This window comes from Melospiza georgiana, chromosome 9 (genome assembly GCF_028018845.1).
Source record: "Melospiza georgiana isolate bMelGeo1 chromosome 9, bMelGeo1.pri, whole genome shotgun sequence".
NCBI lineage: Eukaryota > Metazoa > Chordata > Aves > Passeriformes > Passerellidae > Melospiza > Melospiza georgiana.
Genome location: NC_080438.1, coordinates 23,120,623 through 23,135,361, shown reverse-complemented (window position 1 = coordinate 23,135,361; position 14,739 = coordinate 23,120,623). Strand labels below are relative to the sequence as shown.

The 14,739-nt window shown below is 53.1% G+C and overlaps 3 protein-coding genes across 3 annotated transcripts; 1 reads left to right on the top strand and 2 right to left on the bottom strand.

Moving 5' to 3' along the window:
- Positions 1–410: 410 nt before the first annotated feature.
- On the bottom strand, positions 411–3,544 carry NSUN4 (NOP2/Sun RNA methyltransferase 4). The gene is given in 8 exon segments (XM_058030217.1): positions 411–824; positions 1,505–1,629; positions 2,243–2,397; positions 2,561–2,715; positions 2,859–3,281; positions 3,283–3,419; positions 3,421–3,471; positions 3,473–3,544. Coding segments are annotated over 8 exon segments (1,392 nt in total). The 3' UTR covers positions 411–550.
- A 1,419-nt stretch (positions 3,545–4,963) lies between these two features.
- LOC131086723 (cytochrome b-c1 complex subunit 6, mitochondrial) lies at positions 4,964–6,194 on the bottom strand. The gene is made up of 4 exons (XM_058029877.1): positions 6,106–6,194; positions 5,992–6,018; positions 5,598–5,759; positions 4,964–5,224 (listed from the first exon to the last, which is right to left on the bottom strand). Exons 1-4 carry the CDS (start codon positions 6,133–6,135, stop codon positions 5,192–5,194), a joined length of 252 nt encoding a protein of 83 aa, XP_057885860.1. The 5' UTR covers positions 6,136–6,194; the 3' UTR covers positions 4,964–5,191.
- A 47-nt stretch (positions 6,195–6,241) lies between these two features.
- LRRC41 (leucine rich repeat containing 41) lies at positions 6,242–14,655 on the top strand. The gene is made up of 10 exons (XM_058029874.1): positions 6,242–6,572; positions 6,658–6,744; positions 7,028–7,098; positions 7,878–9,009; positions 9,393–9,638; positions 10,495–10,659; positions 10,993–11,091; positions 11,530–11,652; positions 12,534–12,609; positions 13,730–14,655. Exons 1-10 carry the CDS (start codon positions 6,446–6,448, stop codon positions 13,962–13,964), a joined length of 2,361 nt encoding a protein of 786 aa, XP_057885857.1. The 5' UTR covers positions 6,242–6,445; the 3' UTR covers positions 13,965–14,655.
- Positions 14,656–14,739: the final 84 nt, after the last annotated feature.

The window sequence follows — 14,739 nt, the reverse complement described above, 5'->3', positions numbered from 1 at the left end:
CCACAGCCTTGCTGGCTGTGAGGGATAGCAACAGTCACTGGCCTCTGCACAGCACCAGATCTCCAGCATCCCAAGCACATTTCCAACCCCACAGGAGGGGCACTCCTAGGAGCCTCTGGTTTCAGGACCTCAGGCTGCTCTCTCTGAAGGCAGGAGATAAGCACAGACAGATGCAACTCATTTAGGCAGATGGTGAGATCTGGGACAGAAAGGCTGAGATCCCCAGATGGTGTTTGTTAACCCAAACCTGCTTATGCAGGATCAAAGCAGTGAGACAGGAGGAAGAGAGCAGGGCCATTTATCCCATCCCACACAGATGGATAAATTGCTCCCTCTGATAAGACCTCTCTCTCTTCCTTAGATTAAACACCTCAGTCTCAAACAGATTCAGGAAACACCACAGCAGGTCTTTCTCATTTATTCCCCATGTCTGCAGTAAAAAAGCAGGTTTCCTTTGGGACATTTTAGAAAGAAAAATAAATATAAAGCAGTTCTGCTTTCCCTTAAACATTGGGCTATTTCCTGACAGCGACAGACTCTGCTGCCCCTTCTACTCCCGACGTAATTTGCAGAAGTACATGGGCCCAAAGTTGGCTGTGAGGTGAGGCAGGACAAGCTCCCCGAGCTGGCACTCCGAGAAGAAGGAAAAGGTGTCCTGGAAGAGCATCCTGAAGTGGCTCAGGTCCTCTGGGTGCAGGCTGATGTTGAACTGGGCTCGTGCCACGTCCAGAGCCCTCTCCACCACGCACTCGTTCTGCAGCGGGGACAGCGAGCACGTGGAGTACAGCACAGCTCCTCCCGGCCTGGCCGCCAGGATCCCGGCCCTGCAGCACGGGGAGCACACACACGGTCACCAGGAGGGCACTGAGGGACATCCCCACCCAGCGACACTGCGGACTCACAGGAAGGGACAGACAGCCCCCACTGAACTCCACAGGCTCGGCAGTCTGTGTCACTGCAACATGAGGAGTGTTTTGGGCAAAGAGTCAAACAGTACTCATAGTGATAAAGGATTTAACGTGGGAGATGCTAGAGCAGATAGAAGACTCTAATCCTGCAGTCACAACCAAAGGAATGGGATATATGTACAGGGGAAGAGATGCCTGCAGTTCAAGTCCTGCCATGGGGTTTTCTAATCTGTGTCCTTATCGCCACAGCAGTGACAAGTTGTGGCATTTCCCAGCACCACATGTTCTCCCATGTCCTAGATAGGTGGAATCCTCCAGGGCTGACTGCCAGGACCCAGGAGATCATCACCCAAAACACCTGTACCCATCCTGCTCCTTAGACCTTCTCCCTGTATCCTACAGCTACTGCTGGGGACAGAAGGACAAGGGGGTCAGGCCTTGGTGATCTGACCAAGAACATCTGCACTTTCTTACACTTACTGTGATTTCACATGTTCCAACTACTGCCAGAAAACTACACATGGTTTCCACACTTCCCAGCTGGGGACAGAGTAAGGAGAGGTACAAGGGAACACAACATAACCGAGCTCACTCACATCAGCAGCTGCAGCTGCAGCATGGGCAGCATCTGGCGCTCTTTGGTTCTCCTCCTGTGGAAGATGTTGTTGTCCTCCTCCATGGCAGAGTGTCTGTCTGTCGTGCAGGGCACATCCACCAGCACCTGCAGCAGCAGAGGTCCCACCTCAGCCCCCTGCACGGGTCAAGCTCAGCCCCATGCCCACCTCCTCCACCCCTGCCAGTGCCCAAACACAGGTGTGCACCACACTGAACTGCAATCATCTGGCTGCTTTGGCATTTTGGGAATGTGCAGAAATGGTGGAAAACATCCTGCACTAACTCATGTTCTCATTCAATGTCCCTGCTCTGTGTGTGTCCCTGGCAATGCTCCTGCAGCACGCACAGGCATTGCTGCTGCAGCCTCCCAGAGTACCCAACCCACCCCTGGAACACCAAACCCATCCCCTGTGGCTGGACATGGCTGAGAAGCCAGAATTACCTAATCTTCACATTTAACCCCTTCCAGGTGATGGACAAGAACAGGATTTCTAAAGGGTGTTACACAGGCAAGTAAAGGTACAACTCTAGATGTACATGATCCTGCAGGAAGGAATAGCAGGAGGAAATATTACTCCTTATGTGGCTTGGTCTTCTCTCTCTTCATTTGTGATTACAGAAAACTACACAGTTATATGGAAGGATAACCTGCTGTCTTCCTCAAAAAGAGGAGGGAAGTGAACTTGATGGGTTTATCCTCACTAGTTCCCAACACATACCTTATGGAAAGTGCCTCCTTTCACCTGGTCCCAGTCCCTTCCATCGTAGGACGTGACACTCACAATGTCCCTGACTTCTTTGGGCACATAGCTCTGCAGAATCTGGTACAGCCTCTTTGTCCGGGAAACGGAGATATCATTTGCTGCCACATGCCCTGACAGGACAGAACAGGCACACTGGAATGTCACTTCTGCAGAAACACACCTGATTCCAGCTCTTACACACAGAATCATTAATGGTCAGGCAGGAATGGGTGCAGCACACAACTCCAGCCCTGCTTTACACACAGGAACAAGGGAACACCCATCCCTACTCACCACAAAACCCAGTCTGCAGCAGAGCCAGAGTCTTCCCACCCGGAGCAGCACAGAGGTCGAGGACAAAGTCATCTGGCTGCACGTCGAGTGCCAGCACAGGCAGGAGAGATGCTGCATCCATGAGGTAATAGTCGAGGAGCACCAGCCCATCTGGCCTGGAAACCATCAGTTTGCACAACAAAAGCAAATGTTGGAGGGGAAAAGAAGGTAAAAGAGCAGTTGGAAGTGAGGATGGTGACACACGGAAGCAGCCCCTGAGGCTGGCAGAGACCAGGGCGGTCAGTCAGGGATGTCTCACCGTGCAGGGCGAAAGCGCGTGATGTCACCCCTGGGGAAGGTGTAACACTTGATTTTGGAGCTGATGGACGTGCAAGGTGGGGACATCTCTGCCTGTGTCACCATTTCTGCCTGCATCCCAGTCCTGCCCTCACCAGAGCCCTCCTGGCACCCTGTGGCCGCTTCCCCCACAGCCGCACCCCGCTGACATTGCTGCACCTTCTGAAGGGCCTCAGAAATGAAATCAGTGGCGTTGAGCAGCTCCAGCTCTTCAGGAACATGGTCAGCAGCAGCGAAGTTGTTGAGCAGGGCTCCATATTTCTGCTCACAGAGCAGGCCAGCACGGACTGAGGGCCACAGGGCCCCCAGGTGCAGGCTGTAGCTGGTGTCAAAGTGGTGCAAGGCCAGCCGCGTGGATGGGATGCGTGGGGCCGTGGCAGCCTGTGGGGAAAAACAACAGAAGCGTTAAAAGACAAAATACCTCAACAGCCAGCACCCCCACCCAGCCTTCATGCTCTTCTGGGAGAATCCAGCCCTGGGTTCTGGGCAGCCAGAAGTCCATGAGGCCTTTCTGGAGTGTGAGTGTGACAGGACCAGAGGGAATGGCATGAAGCTGTGACAGGGGGGGCGGGGGGCACTGCTGTATGACAGGAAAAGGCTCCCCAGGGAAGGGGTCCCACACCAAGCCTGTCTGAGTTCAAGAAGCATTTGGAGAATGCTCTCAGGCACAGGGTGGGACTGCTGGAGTGTCCTGTGCAGGGCCAGGAGCTGCATCTTGGTGCATCCCCTCCAAATGGGCAGATTCAGTGATTCCAGCTCCTGTGCAGAGCCAGGAGCTGCATCTTGGTGCATCCCTTCCAAACGGGCACATTCAGTGATTCCAGGACTCTGTGAATGGCCGAATGTGGCGGGGGGCCCGGGACGGGCACGGCTGCACACAGAGCGGCGGCAGGAGGGTGCAGCGAGGGGTGAAATGGGGGATGAGAAAGGGATTTGCACCGAGTTAGCGGGGACAAGAGCGGGGTGCAAGCAGCGCCGTGCGGGGCCGTGCTCCGGTCCCGCCCCGGTCCGGCTCACCCATTTCTCCTTGTACCGGTGCCGGCGCGGCGCCGCTCCCGGCGTCGCTCCTGTCCCCGGGGCCCGGCGCAGCAGCCCGACCGCCGCCCGCCCGCGCCCGCCCAGCGCCGCCATCGCCGCTCCCTTCCGGGGCGGGACCGGGGAGCGCTCGCAGAGGGCTGCGGGCGGCCGGGCCCGGGGAGCGGGGCCCCAACTCAGTGATCTCCAAGGTCCCTTCCAACCTAAACGTCCGGTCATTTCTGAGCTGGCTGCTGTAAACGGCCCGGCAACAAACGCGCTTTGCACAGGCACAGCTGGACCCTGCCCTGTGCCACAGGGGAAAAAACAATAACCTAAACCTACTGGAACCTACATGGTTCCCTTAACCCAATAAAGCCTGAAATCCGTCAGCAAAAGGACCATGAACCACTGTATGGATAAACAACAGACAAATTTATAAGGTGGTGGCTTTCATTCCACTTTGAAGAATAGCCGTGAGATACCCTAGTTTTCCTCCTATCATTCTCTCTTGAGAAAGGAGTAGGCAGAGCACGGACAGGGTGAGCAGAACAGGCTGGTAACTCACACAGAAAGGCTTTAGCTCCCCCCAGGTGACCCTGACCGGGGCGTGAGTAGCTGAACCACCGCCATGCACCTGCACAGGCACATGGTTGGTTTCGTGGGCAAGAAGGCAGAGCTGGCGGCTGGCAGGAGGCTCTGCCAGCCCCTGGCAGAAGCAGGAGACAGTGAGGGACAGCTGACAGCTTTCCCCTGAAGCTGTGACAAACTTCTCTCTCCATAAAAGGGTCACTCCCTTCAGTCTAACTTAGAACATACTATGTGAGCAACGCTGGTCTTGAAGGGCTTAGGAATAATCTTAGTGGCTTCAATAGACAAATTCTTCCCCATGGGATTGGCCTGCAGGAGCTGTCCACCATGGCAGCACCAAAAATGACATTCCCACAAGTGAGAAAAACTCTCCTGCCCCTAACTGGGCTCCGGCACCCACTGATTTCATCTTAACCCAGTGCAAGTCAGAAGCACGAGAACTAGGAAATAAACACAGGGCACTTCCACAGGAACTCTCAATGTTTAATATGGAAAATTACAGAACATCAACACGTTGTTTGTTTTGTTTTCGCACAGCTGCACATCTTCCATGAGCACAGAGGCAGTGACAGGCTGCCAGGAAGCCGTTTCATTCATGCTCAGCACGGAGGATGGACTGCAGGAAGCAGAACTGTGATCCAGGAACCGCCGGCACCGACTGTGGAAGCAGATGGACAACCATTCCCCTTTTCACTTCAGCTTACTGAAAAGCTTGTGAGCAACCTGGAGAGAAAGAGAGCTCTCAGTAACTCATAACTTAGAGATGGAAATCAGCAAGTTGTTGCCTATTGGTTTTCTGGGCCAACAATGCACACAGCTTCACAGCCCTTGCTTTTGCTCTGCAAAACGTCATTCAAGAATGCTATTGAGAGGCCTTGCAAAGCTTCAGCTCAGGTTCAAAAGCTTTAACTTTAAAGTAGCAAGTACAAGACAGAAATAGCTAAGTGCTATTTGCAGGGTACAAACACTGGGTTTGAGTTATTTCATTGTTTAATAAGCACAGAATCCCAGCTAAACCTGCTGTAACAAGGAGGAACTAAACAATAAACAAGACAGCGGGACAGAAGGCAGCTCTGCTCAGGCCCGCAGCACTTACACAGTGGTCCCTGGCGTGCAGGAAGTCGAAGAGCTCCTCAGTGCACTGCTCCTCCGTGTGGGAGCGGGATGCCACCCGCTCGTTACACAGCTCCAGCTGCTCCCGCGCCTTCACGCATTTCTCGATCTGCTCGCACTGCTCCCGCAGCGTGGTCAGGGGGTCCTGCGGACACGGCGCTGCGGTGAGCACCGGGGCAGCCCCGCACGCCGCTTCCCCTGAGCCCCTTCAAGAGAGAACCCGGCATCCACCCCGCAGCCCGGCCTCCCCAATGGAGCTCCGGCCCGCGGGCCCAGCGCGGCCCCGCCCGAGCCCCCCGAGCCTGTTCGGCGGCGCTGGCGGCCCCGGGCAGCCGGCTCTGGCAGCTGCGAGTCCCCGCCGCGGCTCCTCGTCTTACCACGAGCTCTTGCTCTTCCTCTTCCTCCTGCGGAAAGACAAGAAGCACAGCGTTAGTGCCGGCCCTGCCTGCCGGCCGGGAGAGCAGAACAGCCCCGCGGCGCCCCGCGCTCACCTCGGCGCAGGGATCACCGCGCTGCCCCATCGCGCTCCCGCCGCACAGAAGGACTCGCCAGGGTCACCCGCCGGAAGCGCCGCTGCCCGCGCCGGTAGCGGAAGCGCTCCCTCCGCAGGGCGGTGCTTCGGCCCAGGGCGCGGCCCTTCCAAACATGGCAGCCGGCAGTGCGTGTGGCCGTGCCAAGGCGGGCATTGCTGCGCTCCCGCCATTCCTCTCCCTTCTTTCTGTGTGTCTCGGCCTCGGAAGCGGCTCGGCGGGGCTGTTACCGTCGGTCTGTCCGCCCCGGTTCTCGGCACGACCTCCCCAACACGGCCGCCCGCTGTAGCCGCTCCCCAAGATGGCTGCGCGGCGCAGGCGGCCCGTGCCCGAGGCGGTGATGGCGGCCGAGCGGCCGCGCAGCCTGTTCGCGCTGAGCGCGGCCGCCGTGAGCCGCAGCATGGCCGCCCTGGAGCGGGACGTTTGGGGTAAGGCGCGGGCGGCGCGGGGCGGCGGGGCGCGGGGCCCGGGCCTGCCCGCACCCTGCCGCCCTCTCCCTCTGGCTCTCCTCAGCGCTGCCCGGGCACCTCCTGCGGGCGCTCCTGCCGCTCCTCACCATCTTCCACCTCGAGCGGGCCGAGGACGCCGCGCGGAGAGCAGGTGACACCGGCGGGGACGGCGGCGAACTCGTGGGGACACCCCCGGGCGGGAGGGACGGGCCCCTCAAAGTGATGGGGCGAGAGAATGGAGGGATGGCCCGGGAGGAGCCCACAGCTCGGGGACCCTCGGCTGGAGAGAGGAGCCCCGAGCCAGAGCCGTCCCAGGGACACCGCCTCTGTCCCACACCCGGACGGGCTCGGGCTGTGCCCCGGCATCCCATCGAGCTCTGAGCACGACACTGGGAGAGGGGTGAAAGCGCCCGGTTGATGATTCTTCCCCCCAGGCCTCTCGACACAGCCCATCTGGCGCAAGCTGTGGGAAGATGTGATGAAAACCAGGCCGCCCAACTCGGAGGTGAGGAAACGCTCTGGTGGGAGAAGGGGCTCGACACAGGAGCTCTGTTTCTGCTGTTTTCCATGAGGTTTTCTTTTTGGCTGCCTCCAAGCAATTCCTGGCACGTATTTATAAGCGTTCGTAGAGCTCTGGACCAAGGCATGACCCTGGTAATACAAACATTTTGGGAAATGGGATTTATAAAGGAAGCATAGTGCACAGCCACACCCTTCATCTCCCAGCAATGAGTTTGCCAAAAGAGCAAATCTTTGTCTTCAGAGATTCTCACAGAAACAGAGGATAAAAACAGTATATTCTATCATGTTTACACCTACCCTGGGGAAAAAAAAAAACAAACATGCTGATGTCTTAGAAAGCATGAGAAAAAATAGAGAAGATAGTGATTTTGGAGAATCGTTTTATGTAGAAAAACTGAAGCAGCTTCATTGCTTCATCATCGTAAAACAATCATTAACACAAAACTTAATGACAGCCAGTGAATAGATGCTGGAAGAAAATTGCTGGTGACGTGGTTTTTAACAGGCAAAATAAAATGGCCCAGCTCCAAACCACTGAGTGTTTAAGTTAGGCCAGAAGGAGGATGAAGAGAGCAATGGGATTCACTCAAGTTTTCAAGGAGTACACTGAGGAAGCATGCTGAGAACTAGAGGTGGTCTCAGTGGAGCTAGCAGGAGGGGTTTTTTGGACACCAGGTTAGCAGACAGCAATAATTTAACTTAAAAAGAACAAGAAAAATGGATGCTGACTTTTTAATCCTACACTCTGTTATTCAATTGCAGAGCATAACATGCTGGAGGAAGAAGTTCCTTGAAACATTCTTCTCCAATGTCCTCCATGGTGTCCTGGACGTTTCCTCTGACTGGCGCCTCCACGACCGTCACTTCTCGCCGCTGCTGCACAGCTCCCCGCACGTTTCCCAGCTCACCCTCTGCAACATGCTCCAGGGGGCCGTGGAACTCACTGCCCAGCACAACCACGAGGTGCTGGAAAACCTGGCTGCCTCCCTGCGGGTCTTGAAGTTCCAGCACCTCCTCTTCTGTGACCAGTCCGTCAGCCGCTCGCTGGTTTTGCTCCTCCACCGGCTGATCCACCACGGCTCTGTCAGCCAGGTGTCCATGTGCTCCTGGCCTGTTCCTGACACGGTTCTTCTCGTCCTCATCCTCACCATGAGCGCTGGGTTTTGGCGCTCGGGAAATGCCCTCACCTGTCACGGCAGCCCGTGTGGCCTTTGCAGAGAGGAGGACAAAGCCCAAGGCCAGCAGTCAGCACAGGAGGGAGCAGAGAGGGGCTGTGATGCTGAGCAGGAGGGGAGCGGTGCTGAGAACCAGAAGAGATCCCCAGAAGAGGCTGATGCTTGCATGACCTCTGTCCTCTCTGGCCCCAGAAGTCCTCCCCTGCGAAACCCAGCATGTGAAGAGACAAGCAGTGAGGTGCCTTGTGGCCACACTAACATTCAGGGGGGCTCTTCCCCTTGTTCCAGCTCACAGCAGCTGTCCTGTCACCCCGTTCCTCGAAAGACACGCAGATGGCAGAAACCTGCAGCGGGGAGGAAACGTCGCTGCCTCAGGCGAAGCAGGGGACACTATGCTGACCCAGAAGATCTCTATGATTTTGTTTTTACTGTTGCTAGAGAGGATAATTCAGGGTTACTGGACAAAACCAGGACCACAGAGGGAGAGAACACTGAGAACTGGACTAGTTCTTCCCCAGGATCTCCATGCACTGGCCATGTTGGCTGTAAGAAAAGAGGAGGACCTGCTGCAACCCTTTCTCTGAAAGCTGCTCACCGCTTCCGAAGTGTCTCCACACTGGAATTGTTCTCCATTCCTTTGACTGGGGAGACATGTCGGACTCTGAGTAACCTGCTGAGCTCCTGGGTGTCTCTAGAAAACCTGGTTCTGTCCTACAATGGTCAGTGCTGTGAATAGTACACTTCCTTCTAGCCCCGCTCTAATGGTCTGGCTTACTGCTTACCCTGCATTAGTTTTCACAGGAAGGGGCGTTGTAGGAGTATCGGTGCCCCATCTTGAGAAAGGTGTTGGGTGAGATTTAATGAGTGTGAGAACTTAAGGGAGAGAATGGGATCCCTCTGTCCCAGAGCAGCCCCTGGCTTTGTTCTTAAACACCTTTCAGAGACAGCAAAGGGAAGAGCCAGATCTGCATCTCCTGTGCACAGAGCGTAGCTTAAGGATGCGTGGATAAAGCGGTCTGTGGGTTTAGCCTTTGACTCGGGCTGCCATTGCTGCAGCTCCTACACACACAGCTGACACTCTTCTGTACAAATGCTGTTGCAGGCCTGAATGCCAACATCTCCTGCATCCTGTCGGGGCTCCGGGCCCTGTCACGGCACCCCGAGTGCCGGTTCCGCGTGCTCCGCGTGAGCGACATGTTCTCGCACATGCCCTGCGTGGAGCTCGTGCGCTGCGCCCTGAGCGCCCTGCCCCAGCTCCGCACGCTCTCCGTCAGCTTCGACCTCAAAAACCAGCTGGAGGCCACCACGCCAGAGGCGAGCCCGAGCTGCAGTGAGGCAGAAATCCCAGGTAGGAATCCTCATTCTGAGTGATGGCCAGGACTTGGCAGCAGGTAGAACTGTAAAGGCTTGGTACAGGCTTCACTCAACACTATTATGGTGGTTTGTGCTTAGGCAATTACAGCCTTACCTTTCTGAGTTAGTTCCTGTTGCAGTTTGTTCCTTCCAGTCTAAGGTGTTCTGTGGAGCTGGAATCTTGGAGAAAATGTTTTATTGCTGTATCCCAGCATGCTGCAACATCAGTTTTGTGCAGGGCCAGTCACAACCTGCTACCTGTGATTGTCCATGGCGATCATCTCCTACCAGATCTGTAAATTGACTGGGAGCTTCCACTTTGTCTATCCCATTGACTGTGAGGCTGTAAGCCTTAGACACCGCCTTAAGCAGAGGGAAAGCATCCTTAGATCATCAGAGTACCACAGGAGATGGCAAAGCACGGCCCAAGCCTTTGGATTACAGCCTGGGAGCTACAGCAGTGGGTGCTCAGCTCACCCTTACTAGCCCTTGAATTGCCAGAAAAGCAGCGAGCAAAGCCTGAGTGTGTTTGGAGTGGGGTCAGGAAAGACCTGTGCTCTGGGAAGGTACTGACTGGCTCGTGCCTTAAAGGGTGACCTTTTCTCAAGCATTGGTGAGCACAGTAGAAATTGGTGGCCCCATAGTCTGGCAGGAATCCTGGAGTGAGCTATGAGTGATTGACATGCCCCAGGTCTGAGATGCCAGAGCTCCTCAGTGCAGGGCATGGTGCATGGGCAGTTTCTACCAACCTAAAGCATGGTGGTGTTGGGCATCCAGGCTTCCTGCTTGCTGTAGCTACACTGGAGACAGGCACTCCAAAGCAAACTCTTGCATTGTTTTTCTTCCCTTAGAAAGCTGCCTGGAAGTGCTGGAGATCCGATTCCCCAGAGAACCTCTGCACGCTGCGCTCCTGCTGCCGGTGCTCAAGGCGTCCAAGTCCCTCCAGCAGCTGTCCCTTGACAGTGCCACCCTGCCCTGCCCCCAGGAGCTGGGGCTCCTTTTGGAGGTGCTCAAAGGTACTCTAACCCATAGGCAGCATCACTGGGGCACACACACTGTAGCTGCCATGCTGTGGTCTTCCATCCTCTAGCATGAAGCAGCTTAGGTGGGTCCATCTGTTTAGCGTGGACATCCTTGAAGTCTCCCAAGAAAAGGAAATGGGTGTCAGCCATCCCATGTGCTGTGTTACATGGATGATCCTGCACAGCACAATGGTTCCTTTTTAATTATCCACAATCCAGCACAAATTACCCAGTCTAAGTTAGTTTCTGGGTGTTAGCTGGTAGCTGGGTCAGGATCTTATCCCAAGGATGTGCAGTGCTTTACCTTAGAACTTGTTTTGCTTTTAGAGTGTACTCCAAATTTGAAGAAACTGAGCTTTCATGATGTAAACCTGGCTGAGCACCAGAAAGAAGTTCTGCTTCTGCTTCAGGATCCTGGCCTACAAGGTACAGCCAGCTCCTGGGTGCTTGGAAAGGTGCTGTGGGTGGCTGCTTTTGGCTGACTGGCATTTAAGAGGGGAATCTTTGGATGTGTAAGGTGTAGCCAAATGTCAGAGACATTTGGAGCAGATCTGCAGGTGTTGTCAGAGTGGGAACATGCCTGTCTTTGTGCCAGTGGAGCAGAGGAGCTGCTGGCAAATCCTGCAGGGAAGTGTCTGCAGTCTCAGCTATAAAACAATTTCTAACCTGCAGAGCACAACAGCCTTTAACTGGGTGTGATCTGGCTCTCCTCCTGACAGCAGAAGTGCTGTTATATGCAATCCACTGCTGGGGGAGCTTTGTTCTTACACATGGATTAGGGGCTGGAGCTGGCTGCAGAATGCAGTTATGGAATATTGAAGCACAGGGAGTACTCACATGTACTGTAAATCCATTTCTTCACAGAAATCACCTTTTCCTTCTGCCGGCTGTTTGAAAGCTCTACTGCTGAGTTTTTGTCAGAAATAATCAATACAGTGAAAAGAAATTCATCACTCAAGAGCCTCAAACTGCCTGGGAACCGCCTTGGTGTGTATGCTGTGTGTGGCTGTGGGGCCCTGGGGCAGCTCTCTGCAGGAACCCTGGGGCTGGAGTCAGGAAAGACCACTGAGAGCTGCTGACTGCAGGGCTGAACTTACCCTGTGCAGGGACACTGGGATTTAGTTCACAAAATGAGGAGCACTGGATCCAGTTTTAAAGGCAGAATTTCAGTTGCATTCAGCAGTGTACCAAGGTACTGTGCAGGAATTATGGCTGCTTTTCTCTGCAGCAAATGCAGGTTCCAGCAGATCTCCAGATTTGACTGAACACTGATCTGCTTCAGACTTTAACAGGAGCAGATCCAGCATCGGATGCGCTGCCTCTGATTCACAGGCACAGATTTTGCCCAAGTTTGGGCAGTTTGTGTCTCAACAGCTGTTGGCAGCCACTGGAGGGATGAGCAGAAGTAAAGGAGGATTTATGTCAAATAATTGGAACTGAATTTACAGAAGTGATAGGTTTTTGAATCACAGGCCAAGTAGAAATGTTTGAGAAATTAACTGCAGATAGATCCAGAATATTGTTTTATGTTATTTTAACAAAGTAAAGCAGGGAAGCTTGGGATAACCTGAATACATGTAATTTCTAAAACAAAGCTGCATCTGGACTTCTCAAACAAAACCATGATTTTTCTAGGGAAACAAAGTACCCTATCAGCAAATGTTCTCATTGCCTCGAACACTGTGCTCAGGGAGATGAACTCACTTGCTGTCACTGAGGGGGACACACTGAGGGTCCAGAGGTGGGCTCTTTGTGTTGCATTCACTTGTTTACAGACTGCTTTTCTGCACTACTATCCCAGCCCTATGACAATTTAAATTTTAAGATAATTTCCAATTTGCATCTAATAGTGCATTTCTCCCTTTCAGGGAATCACAGGCTGGTTGCCCTTGCAGACATTTTCTCTGAAGATTCCTCCTCTTCTCTCTGCCAGCTGGATGTCAGGTATTCTGCTTCTCCACACAGTAAATTCCTTGTTTTGGAGGGAGGGAGAGAGCTGAACTGGGCTGTGACAGCAGGAGAATCTGAGCATGGCTTTGTTCCTGGAGAGAATGTGTTTTCCCAGAAAAAGCTCAGAGAATGCTGCAGTGGGCTCATACACCCTCAGGGGCCTCCAGGACCTCTGAGACATTTCACCTTTAGGAGTCAAGCTCCACCTTTACAGCAGATTTGGTTTGCTGCTTCCTTGGGAGCCTCCTGGGCTGTAGGCTGGGACTAACATCCCTTCTTTTATTCTTGAACAGCTCTGTTCCCACCGCCCCTTCATAGCAAGGGAATGCTGCCACTGTTCCTGGCACATCCTGAGAATGCCTCTGCATTCCTTTCCTCAGCACTGGTCTTCAGTCAGAACTGCTGCTCTCTTCTTGACCCTTAATGGCCTTACAGATAGGCAGCAACCTTCATGAAGCACATGGGGGTGGCATTTCTGCACTACTAACAACTGCTTTGCTTGAGTCTGCCCCCTCTTTACATCCTCATGGCTCAGGTAGCTCAAAGTACATAGGGCTTGACAATTTATTCAGCCATGGCCACACTCCTTCAACAGGCTTGAAGCCTGATTGTTACTGAGCCTCTGACAAGGTTTAAATCCAGCATGCAACTTGATATTTATTTACACATCTCTACATGGGAATTGACCTTTTAATCTCCTAGAAATAACAAGATCTGGCACATGCCCTTCATATTTTCTCAGCAGGAAGACATAAATGATCACTTGCACTGGGACCTGTAGGTTGGGCCAGGTCCCTTGGTCCAGAGTTGATAGCTGCAACATTTTAAGGCCAGAGCTAGGTCTGCTTAAATCAGTAGTAAGAGGTCTGGATAATGAGTATAACTTGGTAGTTGTTACCACCTTGGTTTAAAAAGGTTTCCAGTGCTTCATACTCAGTTTTGGTTTTCATGAGAAATGCTTAGATTTTGTACTGCTGAAAAAAGGTGCAGCTGGCCTTGAAACCTCCTCAGGTACCTGCACTGGCAGTTACTAGAAGGAACAGTAATTTAAATTGCTTGAATTATAGCCTAAACTCAATGTTTATTTTTTTCTTTTTCTTCTTTCCCTGGAAAGCTCAAACTGCATCAAACCTGATGGGCTCCTGGAGTTCACCAAGAAGCTGGAAGGCCACATCCAGCAGAGAGGGGGACAGCTTCCATTCACACAGCTGCGCCTGTTCCAGAACTGGCTGGACCAGGATGCAGAGACAGCGCAGGAGGCGCTGCGGCGGCTCAGGGCCCTGTGCAGCGTGGTCAACGACGCCTGGGACTCCTCCCAGGCCTTTGCTGACTACATCAGTGTCATGTAGGGACACAGGAGCAGGGGAAACCCATCACCACCTCATTTCACAGCACAGCTGGGGGTTCTTCCCCCTTTCAAGCAGTACAGAGTTGTTCCTTTCACTCTGCTGTTCATTTGAAGAAGGGGTGTGACACTGCCATGACACAGCAGAGCACGTGGGCCAATTGCTGTATTTCCAGGTGATCCAACTCTGCCATCTTTTCAAGTATCATAAATGGGACATACATCAAATCAGCCTCTGAACAAACAGCTGTTTACATCACTGGGTGTTGTGACAAATTTCATGTTGTTTCAGCTGATGTCTCACCGATAACCATGTCCAGCGTGGGAGAGACTCAGAAGCAATCAGGCTGTGGTCCTTGACAACCAGGTCTAGGTGCTCTTGTTTTTGAGAAGTATTGGACAATATCACCTGACATCCCTTCCAGCTTCTTCATTCTGTGGTCTGTGAAATAGGAACTCCTCCCTCCACTAAAGGGAGGAGAAAACAAGCTAACAAAGCCCCCAGGCTTGACCTTTTTCCACTTGAAAATTTGTACTTTACAGCAAAAAATTCTTTATGTACCAAATAGCTTGCTGTTTATTTGCAATCACACTGCCCTTTTCCAGTGTCAGCAGTCATTTTACAGAGGTTTTGAATATTTGAATAGTTTGTTATTTTGTAACATTTTCGTAATAAAATTAAGAATCATAATGTACCAAAGTGAATTTTATTACTGTCATGTAATGTGATCTCATTAAAACACTACCAGATATGGGGATCCTGCCCATAACAAAGCAAG